Raw genomic sequence first — 18701 nt, 5'->3', positions numbered from 1 at the left:
CCGGTGTACAACATTGTAGTGATAGAATAAAAACGATGATGACTTTTTTATTTCTAACTTTTTGTTCATGAAAATTTTGTTAATATATTGAACACATTTTTCCAATTAAAATGAAACCAAACACGACATGCTTTAGACCATTATCCGTAATAAGTAACTTATTTTATTTGCGAAAAAAGCACTGGGAAAACCGATTTTTCACATTTGATATATCAAAGGCAAGGTCAAAGAAGGTATGTACATATGTTTTTCGAAAGAAAATATCAGTGAAGTTACGCTATTCAAGCCTACGTTCGAAGCCGAAAATGAGAAGACTTTACAGGCATGGGAGAACGAAGAGAACCAAGAGTTTCTAATTGAAAATTTGCCGGCACGGGAGAAGTTGACATCATTTTGAGGAGGAGCCTATGCGCGAAGGGTGTGAAGGAACTGTTTTCTGTACATTTTCCATAGACCCTGGAATTTTAAGAGGTCGAACATCGAGAAAGAACAACGACATTCAGCGTCCTCGAAACTCAGCGTCGATAGCGCAACAAGTGAGTTGCAGATGTGGCGACGAAGGACAAGGGCTAGAACCGAAGCCACGTTTTCCTAAGAGGAAAATTCCCTCCTCTCGAGTGTACGAGCAGAATCTTGTCATCTGTTTGGAGTTCCAAAGCCAGTCCTTGCAAAACATTCTTAGAATAAAGAACTCCCTAGCGCGCCATAAAATAAAGTCTTTTAGTACCTAATCAATTTTTCCTGTCCAGTGTTATTAGTGATATATAAATTGTGACAATTAAAATCATTCTTTTCTAATTGTTTTACACTCTGAATTACATACGCATAGCTTTACTATTAATATTATGGCATCAACAAAAAAATATACGTTATTAAACATGCATAATATATATATATAACAATATTTTATTAGCGTTATATAAGCGTTATATTGTTATATAACGCTTGTATGTTTTAAAGGATCTTGAAACAGAACTGTCAACTAAACATCGGAAAACATCATTTAAGGCGACAAATTTGTATTTTTTGGGAGAATGAAATAAACATCAGTAAATGCAACAACTTTGCCTAAACCCTTCTCCACCGCACACCACGTGCATCTTGGCAGTAAATTACATGCAACGTCTATCGTCTTTGATTTTATTGTCAACACGAATATCTATCCAAACTATACCGTGTTTGGACTCATTTTAATCAGAAAACTATCAGCAATATGTTAAAAAAAAATCAGTATTAAAATGTTAAAATTAAAAAAAGTTATGTCATTGCATTATGAGTTGTCTTCCAGTAATTCGAATCAAAGAAGTCGCGGCACGTGCAGCTGCAAACATGCTTACCAACACCATCGAACTTTAGCATAGCGAGACAATCGATCAATTAGGGCGCCGCAAGAAAATCAATAAATTACAGGGCCGTGGCAATATCTCGGTGTCAGAATCGGCATACTCAAGTTACGGTGAGAAGAGAGCCATTACTGTATATGTATACGAATTCAAGCGCATCGGTTATTTGCGGGAAGAGAATCCACCCGTTGGCGGTTCTGGATGTAGCCGCCACAGACAATTCCTTCTCACTTTTATTAAGTGGTGGTCTCCCTTTCAATTTGAAGCTTGAAACTACCAATTTAAGACAATGTTAGTGTTAACGTTAGATAGTGTAAAATGGGCCGATATTCATGCAAAATGTTTCAATGCTGCAATTTTGTTCAGTATTGAAAGAATAAATGAAAATAAGTCACACATGTGAACAGAATAGACATTGTAGTTCGCAGAAAAGGCGAAATAAGGTTAAATCAGCAGATTTGCATAGGTAACAGGCGCACACGTTCGATATGTTTTTCGCAACACGGATACAATAGTTATACGTGTAGCTGTGCATTTCAGGAACCGTATACTCGTGTGCCGTGAATTAAAAAGTAAACGGGTTAACACGGGGATAGGCTAACTACGCGTGCACATGTGTATTCCGGTAGACGTAAAGTAGGTTTCTCTCTGGTAAGATGAGAAACTGTGCGAGAACAATAGAAGTGCCCTCACTTTCGTTCGTTCGATTCTCATGGAACGATTCTACTCGATTCGTAAAGTACAGCCAACAAAGACATTTTTCTTTATTATTCCACGAGAGTATTTCGACGATTCGTCTAAACGGAGACCAGGATTGTATCCGAAAGACTTCTTCTTACCGTCGGGAACAACGAACAAAAGAGTATCGCTATTACAGCACGAATTTCACGTACTTGCGGCTGAGACGAGTAAGTCGTACGCCAAATAAGAAAATCACGTAAAGAATTTACGACTATTTATTGAAACGATTGAGAAAAGAAACGAGCGCCTGCGTAACTCACAGTTCATGCATAGATACAAATTATGCTACCTTGCAAAATAAATCAGCGATTTAATCGTTACCTAAATAAGAACAGATCGATCCGTAACGTTCGTCTAATTCGTACGATCGGTCTGTAGGCAGTGTAATTTACGATTACATCTTATATTTTGTCTTTTTTCTTTGTTTATAGTATATGCCACTTCAATGATGTATTGTATATACTGTAGTGATCTTGCATATGAATTAGTATGAATAAATTGGTAGAAGAAATGTAAATGTGACGGGGCACAATTCCAGACTTGACCCAGAGGTTAGGTGCCGTACGAAAACAAACTCGGGAAGAAAGTACCTATACTCAAACTTAAATAGATACAATTTACCAGCATATATATCCATAAATTAGACAACAAATATATACGTAAGTGCCCGCTTCAAACCACACCGCACTGAGTACTGTGTTGTTTCAGTCCAGGTACGTGGTGACAAAGGCATGGGTACTTCTGCCTCGTGATGAAGTGGTCCGTCTGTTTTCGAAAGCCTTTTGTATAACTTTTTACATCGATCTGATCTGTTTCTACTTGGTCCGATTTTCTATCTTGTTCGATTTTGTATTTGGCTTATACTCCAGTTGTTTCACAAATGAAATGATCCGAAACTTGTGATACCTTGCGTCACGCGAGGGTTGCATTGTGCTAAGGATTAAAGGCCTTCCTCTTGCATCATTCAGTATTCTGAAAGCCCAAGGATCCGACGTGCTATAATAGCTTAAGGCGAATCATAAGATTCAGTTAAACAGGTACGCAAACGAGATGTCGTCAGACAGGAGCGAAGAACTTATTTCGCAAGTTCCGGGGAACAATGGGAGTGAAATCGTTCAGTTTTACAAAGGGGCCAATGTTCTGGTAACAGGTGGAACGGGCTTCCTCGGCCTATTAATCATCGAGAAATTACTATGGTGATTCTTCTTTATTAATAACCGAAATTGTGTCGATTCGAATAAAATTGTGAACCGCTCCAGCGAAACGTGTCGCGTCTAACGAGTCTAACGAGACTTGCTAATGTATGCTCTGAATGGGGCCGTAATATGGCAGTAATTACCATTTTACAGGTGAATAGATACTAAAAAATTTTAGGCTTACATTCATTTTTTTAAATGGCATGCTATACTTTTCTATTCCTAATACAGAAGTGGATATTATAACGAGTCTAGTATATCTGGCCTGCTAGCAATCGCAATCATAACGCATACAATTGGATTTAATTGATATATATTATCTCGATTAAAAAGGATGTAGATAATGACTATGATTTCCGGAATCTCATGCGATCTCTTGTCTTCAAAAACAATTTGTAGAGTTCTTTATATATACATTTGGATATTAACGTGTATAGTATCTTAGACAATTCTTTCCTATTTTTTACTAATTTTCGCGCATAACAATCCTTGAAAAAATGTTGACAGTTGCATATGAAATCGTAGAAGATTCAATACGAGAACATATTCGTTCTGGATCTTGGAAAATATGCTGCTGAAAAAATTATAGCGTAAAAACGTTTCGGATAAAAAGTGGCCAAATTGAATTGACGATAACTCCGCGGAAGACATCGTAAGATGATGATCTTTCCTCAAATTAAAGTCCGAAATGTCTACTTTAAGATACTCTCCGGATTTTAAGTTCGATGCATCGTCGCCACGATTCTTTAATTATAAAGAATATAATTCTTAATAACCATATTATGAATCCAAAAATAATCGTTAAATATACAGGGTGTTCCACAATTACTTTAACAGCCGAAAATGAGGGTTAGCTGAGGTCATTTGAAGTAACTTTGTCCTTTGCAGCACGAGGCTTTGACAGATGGTCGGGACGGACTCGAGCCGCGTTCGAGATATTGAACAAATCACGAAGCGAGAACTTTCCGGATTTTTTTTACTACGTAACAGTGATATTTTTAAGAAAAACGCTGTTCACCTTTACTTTAGAACGTCTGAAGAATATTTACTAATTTTTCGGACCTGAAATAATAAGTAATTTCACCGTGACGGCCGTTTTAATTTTCTAGTGTGCATGACACCTCGTGGGTAACATATGAAATTTTTAAGCAAGGTGTACAGTGAAGATTAACAGAGTACGTAAATGATATTGTACGTTAATGATATTTTATTTAAATAATTCGGTGTCCGAACACAGTTCAACGAACGATTCGCAAAGTTAATTTAATAAATAATAATCATGTTAAAGGACGTAAGGGATATGTTTGTTAGAGAAATATGAAGAATATTATCAATAAGAAACTCATCCAATTAGTTGTAAAATCCACTTCATGTATCCGACGGCGACGAACAGAAGGATGTCTCCGGGCAGGCAATTTCAACGTTTACTTTCCCTGCATTATTACTAAACACTGATCACTTAACAATAATATTTATGGACCAACTTTCCTGGGTTAATATGTATAGCTCTGAAAAGAGCCGATTTTTTAATGCGACGCGTTCGAAGTTCTCACTATTATCGACACGTATGTACCGCGTTGTCGATATGAACTGCAGAAGACTGGCACGATGGCCGACTGTGCTTCGTTCTCCTACGAGCGAATTTCAACTGTTTCCCATCGAACGCGAACATTGTCAGCCATCGTGCTAGTCTTCCGCAGATCATCCCGTCAACGCGGTATGTGTTCTTAACGATATGAACTTCGAACTCGTCGCATAAAACAATCGGCTCTTTTCAGGGCCATACATATTAATCCAGGAAAGTTGGTCCATAAATATTATTGATAAGTGATCAGTGTTTAGTGATAATGCAGTGAAAGTAAACGTTGAAATTGCCTGCCTGGAGATATCCTTCTGTTCGTCGCCGTCGGATACAGATCAGCTGAGCAGTTCATCATACATTGTACGAGGTCAATGCACTATCCTCCTGCACACATTTCCGTGCATGAAGTGGATTTACAACTAAATGGGTGAGTTTCTTATTGATAATATTCTTCATATTTCTATAACAAACATATCCCTTACGTTCTTTAATACGATTATTATTTATTAAATTAGCTTTGCGAATCATTCGTCGAACTGTGTTCGGATACGGAATTATTTAAATTAAAATATCATTTACGTACTTTGTTAATCTTCACTGTACACCTTGCTTAAAAATTTCACATGTTACACACGAGGTGTCATGCACACTAGAAAATTAAAATGGCCGTCACGGTTAAATTACTTATTATTTCGGGTCCGAAAAATTGGTAAATATTCTTCAGACGTTCTAAAGTAAAGGTGAACAGCTTTTTTCTTAAAAATATCACTGTTACGTAGTAAAAAAAAATCCGGAAAGTTCTCGCTTCGTGATTTGTTCAATACTTTGAACGCGGCTCGAGTCCGTCCCGACCATCTGTCAAAGCCTCGTGCAGCGGACTCTCTCGCGGACTCTCTCTTTCGCACCGTCACCTCTCATTGGCCAGTGTTTTTCGTTAATAACTCGTAAACAAAGCCGCAGATTGCATTTTCGCAAAGGAAAAAGTTACTTCAAATGACGTCAGCTACCCCTCATTTTCGGCTGTTAAAGTAATTGTGGAACACCCTGTATATAAATTATCCGAAGGTCATTGTATGGTAGATTACTGAATTCATTTTTTCATCAGCTATAACAATATGGAGTTAAAAATACATAGTGCTACTTAAAAAAGTCAAGATGTCCTTAGATTTTTATTGAATAAATACATTTTTCACAATTTTTATTAATGCATTTTATTCCCATGAAAGTACCGAATAACTTCTATTCAAAACATTTTTTTGTCAGATTGGCCTAAATGTCTCAAAAATAGTGGCGACCGCAACGGTGAACTCCCTGTATATACATATATTAGGAGTGTTTTATTTATTTCATATTTTATTTATTTCATATAGTTACCGACCGTCGACAATTGTAAAATCGAGCCGCACGGCTCGAACAATCGTATCTTCCCACATTTAAACATTACTGTATTAACATATTGACTACGGAGCTGTGTAACAGTCGCGGGCTAATGGTAAGCGTGTGACGGACAAATTTTGTGGGAACTTGGTCGATCAGTGAATTCCACGCGCGAGCGACATGTTCTGCAAATAATGCGTTAATTATGCATGTCATCACTCAAATGCATACAGTTTATGTGAAAGGGCATTTATTGTATTTCACTGCGTGAAAGCAAATCGAAAGCAAATCGTATTCATTGCGCAAAGCAGGAGAACCTATTAAACCTTTGCAGTCTAAGCTATTTAAATTCGAAATCCGAAACATCTATTTTACATAATTTATTGCGATTTATGCATATGAGATTGAGCCTATAAGAAGGATAATGCAATTTTAACAGTTTTTCTTTTTTTTTAAATATAAACGAAAATCTGATGTCCTTAGGACGCACTTTGAAAAATAGTGTATCTATTTTTAGTGACGCCTCAGAGTCGCCACTCGAGTGCAAAGGGTTAATAGTATTATATTTCCAGTTTGCATCAGATTGGAATATTAATTACAGGAAGACAGGTTAATTTAAATTGTCCGATTTAAGTTACATGAATCGTCATAAATTAAGCAACCAGAGCATGCGTAGGGGGAATCTAGTTTTTGCATCTATTGAGCCAGATCGAAATAATTCAATAGTGGAAAGTCACCTGTCGTTCAGTCCACATCGAACAGAGCACCCGAGTCGTTTCAGTCCAGGTATGTACGCGATGACAAAGGAACAGGACAAAGGACAAACAAACAGTGACAAAGGAGCGATGCTCGCTCGTTATCGAAAACCCTTTGCAACTTTTTACACCGGCTAAATTTTGTACTTTCATCGATCTCGTCCACTGGACGATCTTCTTGCCTCGCTTCATTATCCTGCTTTGCTTGATACTCCATTTCGTGCGGCGACAGTTATTTCAACAATAAAATTGTTCACAACTTTCTCCCCTGCACGAACTTTGTGCTGTGTTAATGTTAGACACAGCATTATGTCGATCACACTGCGTGCAGTTTCTTTCAGCGAGTTATTCTAGAGTTGTTCTAAAACATGCGCGATTTATAAATACGTTTGACAAGCATTCCAACCTAAAACTCTTTTGCATCGATCAGTATTTTGAAAGCCCGTGAATCCGACATAGAGGGCGTCCCATAATTATGTCAACACTAGGAAAGAGGTGATTCCTGGGATCATTTGAAGTAACTTTTTCCTTAGCAAAAATGTTCTACGAGGCTTCGTTTACGAGTTATTAGCGAAAAACGTTGACCATTCAGAGGCGAGCTCGTCTAGTGCTAGGCGACCGAGCCAATCAGCGGGACTGGGCTCTTCGATAGCTCGTTGGCTCGGTCGCTTCGCGCCAACGGATCTCGTCTCCCGGATTGCATTTCCGCTAAGGAAAAAGATACTTCAAATAACCTCAAGAATCACTCCTCTCCGAGTGTTAACATAATTATGGAACACCCTATAATAATAGTTTAACCTCTTAGCTGTGGTCGACGTGTATGCACGTCATAAGGGGATGACAATTTTACATCTGACAACGAAAATACTTCTCCTACGATTTACGTTGAAATGCTTGTGAAATGTATTCTTAAATTGCGCACATTTCAGAACAATTCTAGAATAACTCGCCGAAAGAAACTGCAACCAATGTGATCGACATAACATGTAAGAAAATTGTTCTGAAAAATCAATTGGTTAAAAAAAAAATTAATGGTTCGAAAGAGTTCGGGCCCCGAGGGTCGGCAAGTCACATTAAACTGCGAATGTTATGCAAGTTAAACAGATACGCGAACGAGATGTCGTCAGGCAGGAGCGAAAAACCTAATTCACAAAATCCGAGGAACAATGGGAGTGAAATCGCCGAGTTTTACAAAGGGGCGAAAATTCTGGTGACGGGTGGAACGGGTTTCCTCGGCCTATTAACCATCGAGAAATTACTCAGGTGATTATTTTTTGTTAATAACCGATATCGTGTCGATTCGAATAATATTGTGAACAGCTCCAGCGAAATGAAACGCGTCTATACAGGCTGGGACGATAACATCGATTACCTTGAATATCTCAGTTACTTGTTTAGATAAAGAAAAACTTTGTTAACGAAAGTTGATATGGCTTGAAGGGGGCCATAATGGGACAACAATTATTACGATTGTCTGAATCAATATTGATTCTTCAGTTTATTTGAAAAAATTATTCGACGGTGCCTTTGTCATCGATTAGTAGAATATTATAAAATGTATCAATGACATAACCATTTCACTTAACATTCTCAAACGCAATAGTTCAAGGTCTACATCCGGCCTACTCAGTAATCGAAGCCATAGCCTGTGCCATTAGAATTATTTAACACATGTCTTAGATTAATAACGATGCCACAGTGAATATAATTTCCGGCTGGTCTTGCGTTCTGATCTTTTCAAAAAGAATTTATACATTTCAAAGGAAAGGATGGGCAACAACATTGAGATCATTATTTATATATCTGGATATTTATGTGAAGAGTATATGATTGTTAGACAATTTATTCTCATTTTTATTAAGTTTCGAGCATAAGGATTTTTGCAAAAATGTCTAAAGTTCCATATGATATCGGAGAAGTCTCTATACGAGAACATAAGCATTCTGGTTCTTGGAAATATACAGCCGAAAAAGATTATAGCATCTTCGGGTCATGGACTTTCTTTGAATTTGAAGCTTGAAACTGCTACTTTAAGATACTGTTAGTGTTAATGTTAGATAGTGTAAAGTAGGCCGATATTCATGCAAAATACTTCGATGCTACAATTTCGTTCAGCATTGAAAAAAGAGATGAGAATAAGTCGCACATCAGAATAGAATAGGCATGGTTTTTCGCAGAAGAGACGAAATAAGATGACAGATGCTGATTCGAAAAAGTTTTCACGAGCAAGTGCCTGTCATATATTCACAGGTCCTGCCCGGGTATCGCAACGATTTACATGTTGATAAGACAGAAAAAGGAGAAGTCCGTGGAGGAACGATTCAAAGAATGCTTCAACGATACTGTATGTGACATTCTGAAGCAACTACGAATACTTGTTGAACGCCAATCATTGCTTTCGATATCCTGTCTAGGTATTTAGCAGACTGAAGCGGGAGCAGCCAGACTTCTTAAATAAGATAGTGGTAATAGAGGGCGATGCCGCCGAAGAAAATTTCGGATTGTCTGCGCAATCTATACTGACACTGAACGACACAAATATCGTAATCCATGCTGCTGCAATAGTCAAGTTCAACGAGAAGCTTCGTTTGGCGGTGCAGACTAACGTGAGAACTACAAAGCAGTTGTTGCTGTGGGCAAAAACGCTGCCGAACTTGAAGGTACGTCAGATATTTCGTAAAACTGCCATCGCGTAACCTGTGGGTGGTTCCTCGTCGGAACTTGTCCTGGAGGGGGTAGGAATGCTAGTCGCTGGGTCGTGGAATCTCTGCGACCCTGGTTCATCCCCTGGAGATTCCGTCAGGTCAACCCAGGTAGCGGGCCCCGTCGCGCGCTCGACGTCGGCTGACCCTTCGGAAATTCCGGGTTTATGAGACCTTATGGCAGTCAAGGAAACGGCTTATTTACGATGAGTAAAAGGAAAGAAAAAACGTCTGCCTTGTGATTTGTGCCATGTCCGGATGGCATCCGGACAATCTGGCCGCCAAATGGTTGTGAAAGTGTCCTTGACTGCAGCCTAACTATGGTCACGTCCGTGTCGTAAACCCGGTCGCAAAGACTCCACGTGTTTGTTCCTTCGCGATGGAACAACCTGTATTAGTTAATAATCAACCATGTGCAGAAATATATTCTAATATTTCGTCCTTGTCGGGAAATGTATTACTATTATGATTGTAATGAGCGCGCGAAATATGTGCGAGCACAGGATATCGATTCACGAACTGCAAGACGACGTCATGCTCGGAAAATACAATCACTTATCGTCGGTGAATTAGAATGCCGTAATCGTGGAATTGCTAATCGATACTAACGCTTTCCAACAGTCCTGAAAGACTAATTCATCGAACAATAGAATTCGAACATAGTCGATGAGATTATTCGCACTATTGTCAATCGAATGCAGTTCAGAATTATTTGAATTGCGGAACGGTTTTTCCTATTTTGTAAATCAAATGTCTCCCTCAGTTCTGGTTTTCGTGAAATAATCAATGTAAATTGGGATTAGCATAAATATGTTCAGTGAAATCGTTATGAAGAATAGATCTGTCTTGTACAGCCGGTTACACCAATGTTCAATGTACTAGAAGGAAATTCATTTCTTGCTCTAATAAATCGAACGTGATCTTGATAAATCGGTGCCCTGAAACTGCTTCCATCGCGACTTCCGTAAAATCTGCAGTCTAACGTTCATCGGCGGTTCAGATAGGGAATCCGCGAAATGAACGCTAATTATCCTGTTCGCAGTCATTCGTGTACGTATCGACAGCATTCTCGAACTGCGTACATGAGACCATCGACGAAATCCATTACCATCCTCCCATAGACTGTGACAAACTAATGACATTGGTGGATTGTTTGGACGACGATAAACTGCTGGCGATAGAGGCTACGTAAGTATCCGTCCGGAAACAATAGTGACTAGTACAACAATTGTTGTTGTTACAGTAGCAGATATTATTAAAATAATCCATATTGTAGATTGCGCGGAAAGTGGCCGAACAACTACATTTTCTCTAAATCAACTGCCGAAAATGTCGTGCTAAAGTATGCGGGTGACCTTCCAGTAGGGATTGTTCGACCTTCAATTGTGACGGCAACGTTCCACGAACCTCTCGCAGGATGGGTTAACAATATCAACGGTGCCACGGGCTTACTTGTCGGAGGCGCTATAGGTCTGTTGCATACTTTGCACTGCTTGCCAGAGTATGCATCAGAAATCATACCTGCGGATTACGTTGTGTCCAACACTATTGCTGCATCTTGGGACATCAATAAACGGTGAGCGTTCCGTCTGAAGGAAATTAAAGGTTGTATTTCCAAGGTCGCTGATGTTTGCTTCAATTGTGATACGCAGCGGATGAAATTGTTATAAAATTAAGAAATTATTATAGCATTGAAATATTCTTCGGACGATGTTGGACCACATTAACAATTTAAATATAAGACCGCGATTGTTCGAATCGATCCCCTTACTTTATTTAAATGAACAAGAATCGTGGCTGCGATTTTTCTCCACGATGTTATAACGCTTTAACGTAACGCTTGCATATCCTATACATTGGATATCAGGAAAGGGCTGCACTTCTCAGGGTTACATTTAAAGCGTTATTATGATTTCGGGTACGTACTGTTCAAAATGTTTGTATGTTATAATGTTCTTGAGCAGTATATAATATCATTTTTATTCATTTCTTCGTGTATACGGTTGAAAGAACCCTTTGCTGCAGAAGAAGATATAAAAGGAAAGAGATTTTATGTAGTCGTCCCACGAGTGTAATAAACAAAGTCGGATGTATATAATAAACATGTTACAATACAAGAAGAAAATTAAGGAACAGTGTATCATACATAACAAAGATATAATAGATATAGTAAAATCTTTAGTAAAAGATATAGTAAATTATATATAGTATACAGGGTGTCCCAAAACTGTCTCGCAATACGGAAATGTGGGGTAGCTGAGGTCATTCTAAGTAACTTTTACCTTTGCGAAAATGCAATCTGCGGCTATGTATACGAGTTATTAACGAAAAACCCTGGCCAATGAGAGGTGACGGCGCGAGAGAGAGAGAGAGTCCGCGAGAGAATTCGCAGCACAAGGCTTTGACAGAAGGTCGGGACGGACTCGAGCCGCGTTCGAAGTATTGAAGTTCACGAAGCGTGAACTTTCCGGATTTTTTTTCATTACGTAAAAGTGATATTTTTTAGAAAAACGCTGTTCACCTCTACTTTAGAACGTCTGAAGAATATTTACTAATTTTTCGGACCCGAAATAGTAACTAATTTAACCGTGACGACCGTTTTAATTTTCTGTGCATGACACCTTGTGTGTAACATATGACATTTTTAAGCAAGGTGTACAGTGAAGATTACCAAAGTACGTAAATGATATTTCAATTTAAATAATTCCGTGTCCGAACACAGTTCAACGAATGATTCGCAAAAGCTGATTTAATAATAAATAATCGCGTTAAGGTACGTAAAGGATTTGTTTATTAGAGAAATATGAAAAATATTATCAGTAAGGAACTCATCCATTTATATATAGTACATATATAGTCGATTATATAGTAAATAATATAGTAAAATAGAATGGATGACAGATTTTATCACTCATACAAGTAGTGCCACTGGGAAACAAAATCAAAGATAAAGAATATTCGAAAGAATTACCAGACGATCGAACTATGCCCGAAACTGATCTGTCAATGATTCTTTCCTAGGAATGTTTCGGCAAAACTGGAGAAAAAGTCGGACCTACCAGACGAGGATAGGGTGCCAATTTACAACCAAGTGACGTCACCCCAGAACCGACTCGAATGGAGCAGCTTCATGTATCTAGGTAAAAACCACGGCAACAGTATCCCGACCACGCGTACGATTTGGATATACTGGTGCATAATGAACAGATACCTGTTCATTCACAATATATACTCTATACTCTTCCACATCATACCAGCAACTATCGCGGACACATTGGCACGACTTGCAGGTCATAAACCGATGTACGTATGTGGTATTTCGCGTACAATGGTAACAACCCGTGAAACGAGCAATGGTCTTCACCGAGTTCACGTTTTGCAGGTTGCTGGATGCGTATGCAAAAGTTGATAAGTTCAGCGATGTGATATCCTTTTTCTCCACGCATCAGTGGAAATTCCGGGATGAGAATGTGAAGAAATTGTGGTCGAAGCTGGGACCCATCGACCGAAAAAGCTTCAATTTCAACGTGACAGACATAGACTGGTCGGATTACATGTATACCAATGTTAAAGGCCTCCGTGTATACTTGCTGAAGGATCCACTCACTGAAGAGTCCTTACGAGCGGGTCGCAGTAAATTCTGGAAGTAATACTTGTAGTTCCAGTGTCATAATTAACAAAACCATTAAAAATTAAATATTACAACCAACCTTCTTTGTTTCAGGTTGCGCATTGCAAATTACGTCGTATTGACGTTATACGCGCTGTTGGGACTATGGATTGTCTATTCTTTAGTTTCCTTAGTTTGGTCGTTCTGCCCATTGTCACATTAGCGTTTTCGCTAGTTTCGTAAGGCCCCGTGAATTTAATAAAACTTAATTTAATTTTCTGTGCGAGTCTATACGAAAAGTGGTCCCCTTCTGTTGCGTCAAACAATATTAAATGCGAATTCTTCGTTTAGCATCTGACACTTAATTGAATAGGATAGGTTTTTAAATAGCTTGTGTCCTCGAAATTCTGTATAGTTGTAAAAGAAAATCTGTCAGTCCTACTTTAGCATATAGCATCTTCGTATTTTATTAGAAATTTTTGTTATTACATCAATTAAACTTATCTCTGCGTCTAATTAAATGAAATAGTGAACTTGACCTACGATGTGAATTTTAGAGATCTCTTGCAATTATTGGACTATGAGGTTATTGAATAATTATTAAAAAGCTTATCAGAAATATAGTATCGGGCATATTCAATTCTTACTAACGACTCCAGTTCCTGAATTATTGACACGAAGCACTTGCAAGTTTCAAATTATGGTTATCAACAAAGTAATGGAACCTCTCCAATGCAAACGCGGACTTAGGATCACTATAGTCATCGCATTTTGTTTTGTTTTGTTCAGATTTGTTAGGCTGTCGGATTCCTCGAATATTAGAGCTATTTAAAATCTGGGCTGAGACGGGCTTTGGTTTTCGATTCCAGTCGAATACTCGGTAAAACTGAGCGAGCTCACCTTCATGTTTACCTAAACAATTCAGTTAAGGGTCCCAGTCCCAATATTTCCAACCCAAGTCATCATTGTATCGCGTTTGATCGTTATGCTTTTCTCGGACGTATTTGCTTGTACAACGAATATGTACATCGACGTACGACGATAATGAAGATCACAGGCAAATGAAAGTTATAAAACGATTTATTTAGTCAACAATTTTAAGATAAATCATTTTACTTTAAAAATTTATATTTTCGTCCAATCCCATAATAATAAAAATTTAAATAAATTTGTGATAAGTACTTTACACGTCACTGTCGATAATGCAGGAAATATTTCCCTTGCAGTTTACAGGGGAAGAAACAGTAACATACGATGGAAGTATAAATTTTATACCAATAACACATTAAGAAACTACATTTCCATTTCGTCGAATTCCTGGTTGGAAATTACACAAAGTAATATTAAAAATGCATAGAATAAACTTACTAATGCTGCTAGTAATTACATTAAGGCAATATAACAGATCTGGAACCTGATTGGCCAGAGACCAGATTCCGAACGATACTCGCCACTTTTTGAAATTCTTTCGTAATTTTTTGCATCGGCCTGACCTTTCCCTATTTTGTTGGATTTTGTATTTTGTTCTATTTCGTACGTTGCTTCATTTTGTAATTTACTATGTTTTTGTATTCTGCTTGATTTGATATTTTGCTTCATTTAGCACGTGCAAAATTGTTCAAAAACATTCAAATAAGTTGCACAAGTTGAAATATCATCACGACGGTGAGCCTTACGATTCTCTGAATCAATACTGATTAGTCTATGCATTGAAAAAAATTATTCGGTGTCACCCTATCGCTTATTACAATATTGTGAAATGTTACAATTGTCTCTAACTCCAACACTCATCCCGATTAGTCACAACAAATTACTCATCAAACCAAACTGACCCTTAAACATCCCAGCCCTTGTCGCGTCTCTTTTCCGTCACCCCCCCCCCCCCATGCCGCAGCCAAAATTCCCACTATATATACACCCACATCCCAAGAATCCTCAGACCTTTTTTCTTACTCCAACACTGGACGATCCCTAGTGCGAGACGCATTTGTACCGTCGATAGTGAAATAGATTTCGAAGATTTTGCATAAAACGCGTTGAATTGATTACACCGACCCGGAATCCAACACAATGAATAACATAATGACTTCACCATTCTATACGATGTTTTCAAACTCAGTAGATCAAAAGGTACATCCGGTCTACTTGGTAAACGTTGCCATTGCGTGCGTATTGATTCATATATGATCTCGATTAAAAAGCGTATAACAGTGAATATAATTTCTAGCAGCTCTTGCGTTCTGGCCTTTTCAAAAAGAATTTATAGATTTCTAGAGAAGAATGGGTAACACACACAACAATGAGATCATTATTTATACATCTGGATATTTATGCGAATAGTATCTAATTGTTAGACAATTTGAGAGCGACTGAAATGGCTGTCATGGAAAAAGGAAGCGAGAGCATTTCGTCTGGGACCCACTAGAAGACTCATCAATAAAGCCATTCATGCGGGTCCTTGCCTTAGACGTTGGGATTTCGGAATGACACTGTCCCTGAACACGTACTGAAATTACTTACAATCATTTCATGATTTTCTCGCTAAAGGTCGCGTGAAAGTCAACATTTTACATCTCGCTGGACTTTTTTTTTATGCTATGTGACTACTGTAGTGAAAACATGTAGTCCCATTTTATAAAAATTACGAAGACCTTAAAATCACGAAAAAAATGACTTTGAGAAAACAATTCGACCCATCTTCGTATTGGCTGCTTTGAACGGAATATTTGTCTCCACATGACATCTTTTCTATCATACAAAAGAAGGAGGTCAAGTTAGATGAAAAACCCTGTACAGTAAAATCTCTCTATTTGTAGCCGGGGCCGAATTCTAAGGTGTCCAGTACAGCACACAGGACTTGATTTCTTCGAGCCTCGCGGCTGGCCTTTATTGTTGCCGACACCTCGTGGGAGAGAGAGAGAGAGAGAGGGAGAGAGAGAGAGAGAGAGAGAGAGGGAGAGAGACAGTGAGAGAGTGAGAGAGAGTGAGGGAGGGAGCGAAAGAACGAGAGAGGGCGCAACAGAGAGAAAACAATTCAGAGAGAGGGACAGAGAACGATTCTCGGGTCGAGCGAAACTATCTGTAAGGGTAGCGGTCATCGTCGTAGATAGCCGGTGTACAACATTGTAGTGATAGAATAAAAACGATGATGACTTTTTTATTTCTAACTTTTTGTTCATGAAAATTTTGTTAATATATTGAACACATTTTTCCAATTAAAATGAAACCAAACACGACATGCTTTAGACCATTATCCGTAATAAGTAACTTATTTTATTTGCGAAAAAAGCACTGGGAAAACCGATTTTTCACATTTGATATATCAAAGGCAAGGTCAAAGAAGGTATGTACATATGTTTTCCGAAAGAAAATATCAGTGAAGTTACGCTATTCAAGCCTACGTTCGAAGCCGAAAATGAGAAGACTTTACAGGCATGGGAGAACGAAGAGAACCAAGAGTTTCTAATTGAAAATTTGCCGGCACGGGAGAAGTTGACATCATTTTGAGGAGGAGCCTACGCGCGAAGGGTGTGAAGGAACTGTTTTCTGTACATTTTCCATAGACCTTGGAATTTTAAGAGGTCGAACATCGAGAAAGAACAACGACATTCAGCGTCCTCGAAACTCAGCGTCGATAGCGCAACAAGTGAGTTGCAGATGTGGCGACGAAGGACAAGGGCTAGAACCGAAGCCACGTTTTCCTAAGAGGAAAATTCCCTCCTCTCGAGTGTACGAGCAGAATCTTGTCATCTGTTTGGAGTTCCAAAGCCAGTCCTTGCAAAACATTCTTAGAGTAAAGAACTCCCTAGCGCGCCATAAAATAAAGTCTTTTAGTACCTAATCAATTTTTCCTGTCCAGTGTTATTAGTGATATATAAATTGTGACAATTAAAATCGTTCTTTTCTAATTGTTTTACACTCTGAATTACATACGCATAGCTTTACTATTAATATTATGGCATCAACAAAAAAATATACGTTATTAAACATGCATAATATATATATAACAATATTTTATTAGCGTTATATAAGCGTTATATTGTTATATAACGCTTGTATGTTTTAAAGGATCTTGAAACAGAACTGTCAACTAAACATCGGAAAACATCATTTAAGGCGACAAATTTGTATTTTTTGGGAGAATGAAATAAACATCAGTAAATGCAACAACTTTGCCTACACCCTTCTCCATCGCACACCACGTGCATCTTGGCAGTAAGTTACATGCAACGTCTATCGTCTTTGATTTTATTGTCAACACGAATATCTATCCAAACTATACCGTGTTTGGTCTCATTTTAATCAGGAAACTATCAGCAATATGTTAAAAAAGATCAGTATTAAAATGTTAAAATTAAAAAAAGTTATGTCATTACATTGTTAGTTGTCTTCCAGTAATTTGAATCAAAGAAGTCACGGCGCGTGCCGCAGCATAAATGTTCACCGACACCATCGAATTTTAGCATAGCGAGACAATCGATCAATTAGGGCGCCGCAAGAAAATCAATAAATTACAGGGCCGTGGCAATATCTCGGTGTCAGAATCGGCATACTCAAGTTACGGCGAGAAGAGAGCCACTACTGTATATGTATACAAATTCAAGCGCATCGGTTATTTGCGGGAAGAGAATCCACCCGTTGGCGGTTCTAGATGTAGCCGCCACAGACAATTCCTTCTCACTTTTATTAAGTATCGAGCATATCGATATTTGCAAAAATGTATAAAGTTGAATGCTAATTCGGTGAAGCTCCTCTACGAGAACATAATTATTCTGATTCTTGGAAAATATACGGCCGAGAAAGATTATAGCATCTTCGGGTGATGGTCTCCCTTTCAATTTGAAGCTTGAACCCACTACTTTAAGACCATGTTAATGTTAAAAACGTCTCGCACTGTTGCAGGCGGGGGGGGGGGGGCGTCTGAGTTCATTTGAAGTAACTTTTTCCTTTGCAAAAATGCAAACCGCGACTTTGTTTACAGATTATTCAAGAAAAACGGTGACTACTGAGAAACGAGCACGGCTGGTACGAGGCGGCCGAACCAATGAGCAGAACTTGACTTTGTACGCTCTTTGGATGGGCCGCCTCGCGTCAACAGAGATCGCCTCTTATTGGGCAGTGTTTTTCGTTAATAATTCGTTAACAAAGCCGCGGTTTGTATTTGCGCAAAGGAAAAAGTTACTTCCAAAGACCTCATTAATCCCCATTTCCGGATTGTGAGACATTGTTGAGATTTATGAGTAAAACAAAATCAAAGAGAAGAATATTCGAAATGGTCGAAGCACGGATTTGTTAGAGATTCTATCTTACGAATGCTTTGACAAAACTGGAGAAGAAGTCGGACGTGCATGACGAAGAGAGGGTGCCCATTTACAACAAAGTGTCGTCAACCCAG

At 38.4% G+C, this 18701-nt stretch overlaps 1 protein-coding gene across 2 annotated transcripts in view; it reads left to right on the top strand.

Annotated features, from left to right (window-relative positions):
* LOC117225776 (fatty acyl-CoA reductase wat) overlaps nt 1–13585 on the top strand; it is a 47608-nt gene extending 34023 nt beyond the window's left edge. Inside the window, exons 1-9 of one of the 2 annotated variants that reach the window (XM_076526331.1) lie at nt 6921–7025; nt 8091–8257; nt 9245–9338; nt 9409–9654; nt 10739–10884; nt 10973–11272; nt 12718–12999; nt 13079–13342; nt 13421–13585. In XM_076526331.1, coding sequence (XP_076382446.1) covers nt 8112–8257; nt 9245–9338; nt 9409–9654; nt 10739–10884; nt 10973–11272; nt 12718–12999; nt 13079–13342; nt 13421–13529 — 1587 coding nt within the window. In that variant the 5' untranslated portion in view covers nt 6921–7025; nt 8091–8111 and the 3' untranslated portion in view covers nt 13530–13585. Of the gene's footprint in view, nt 1–6920; nt 7026–8090; nt 8258–9244; nt 9339–9408; nt 9655–10738; nt 10885–10972; nt 11273–12717; nt 13000–13078; nt 13343–13420 lie in introns of those variants that run through there. The other variant, XM_076526332.1, reaches the window with a different exon arrangement.
* Nucleotides 13586–18701: the final 5116 nt, after the last annotated feature.

Source organism: Megalopta genalis, chromosome 14 (assembly GCF_051020955.1).
Source record: "Megalopta genalis isolate 19385.01 chromosome 14, iyMegGena1_principal, whole genome shotgun sequence".
NCBI classification, from domain to species: Eukaryota; Metazoa; Arthropoda; class Insecta; order Hymenoptera; family Halictidae; genus Megalopta; species Megalopta genalis.
This window is presented reverse-complemented; position numbering and strand designations above follow the sequence as displayed.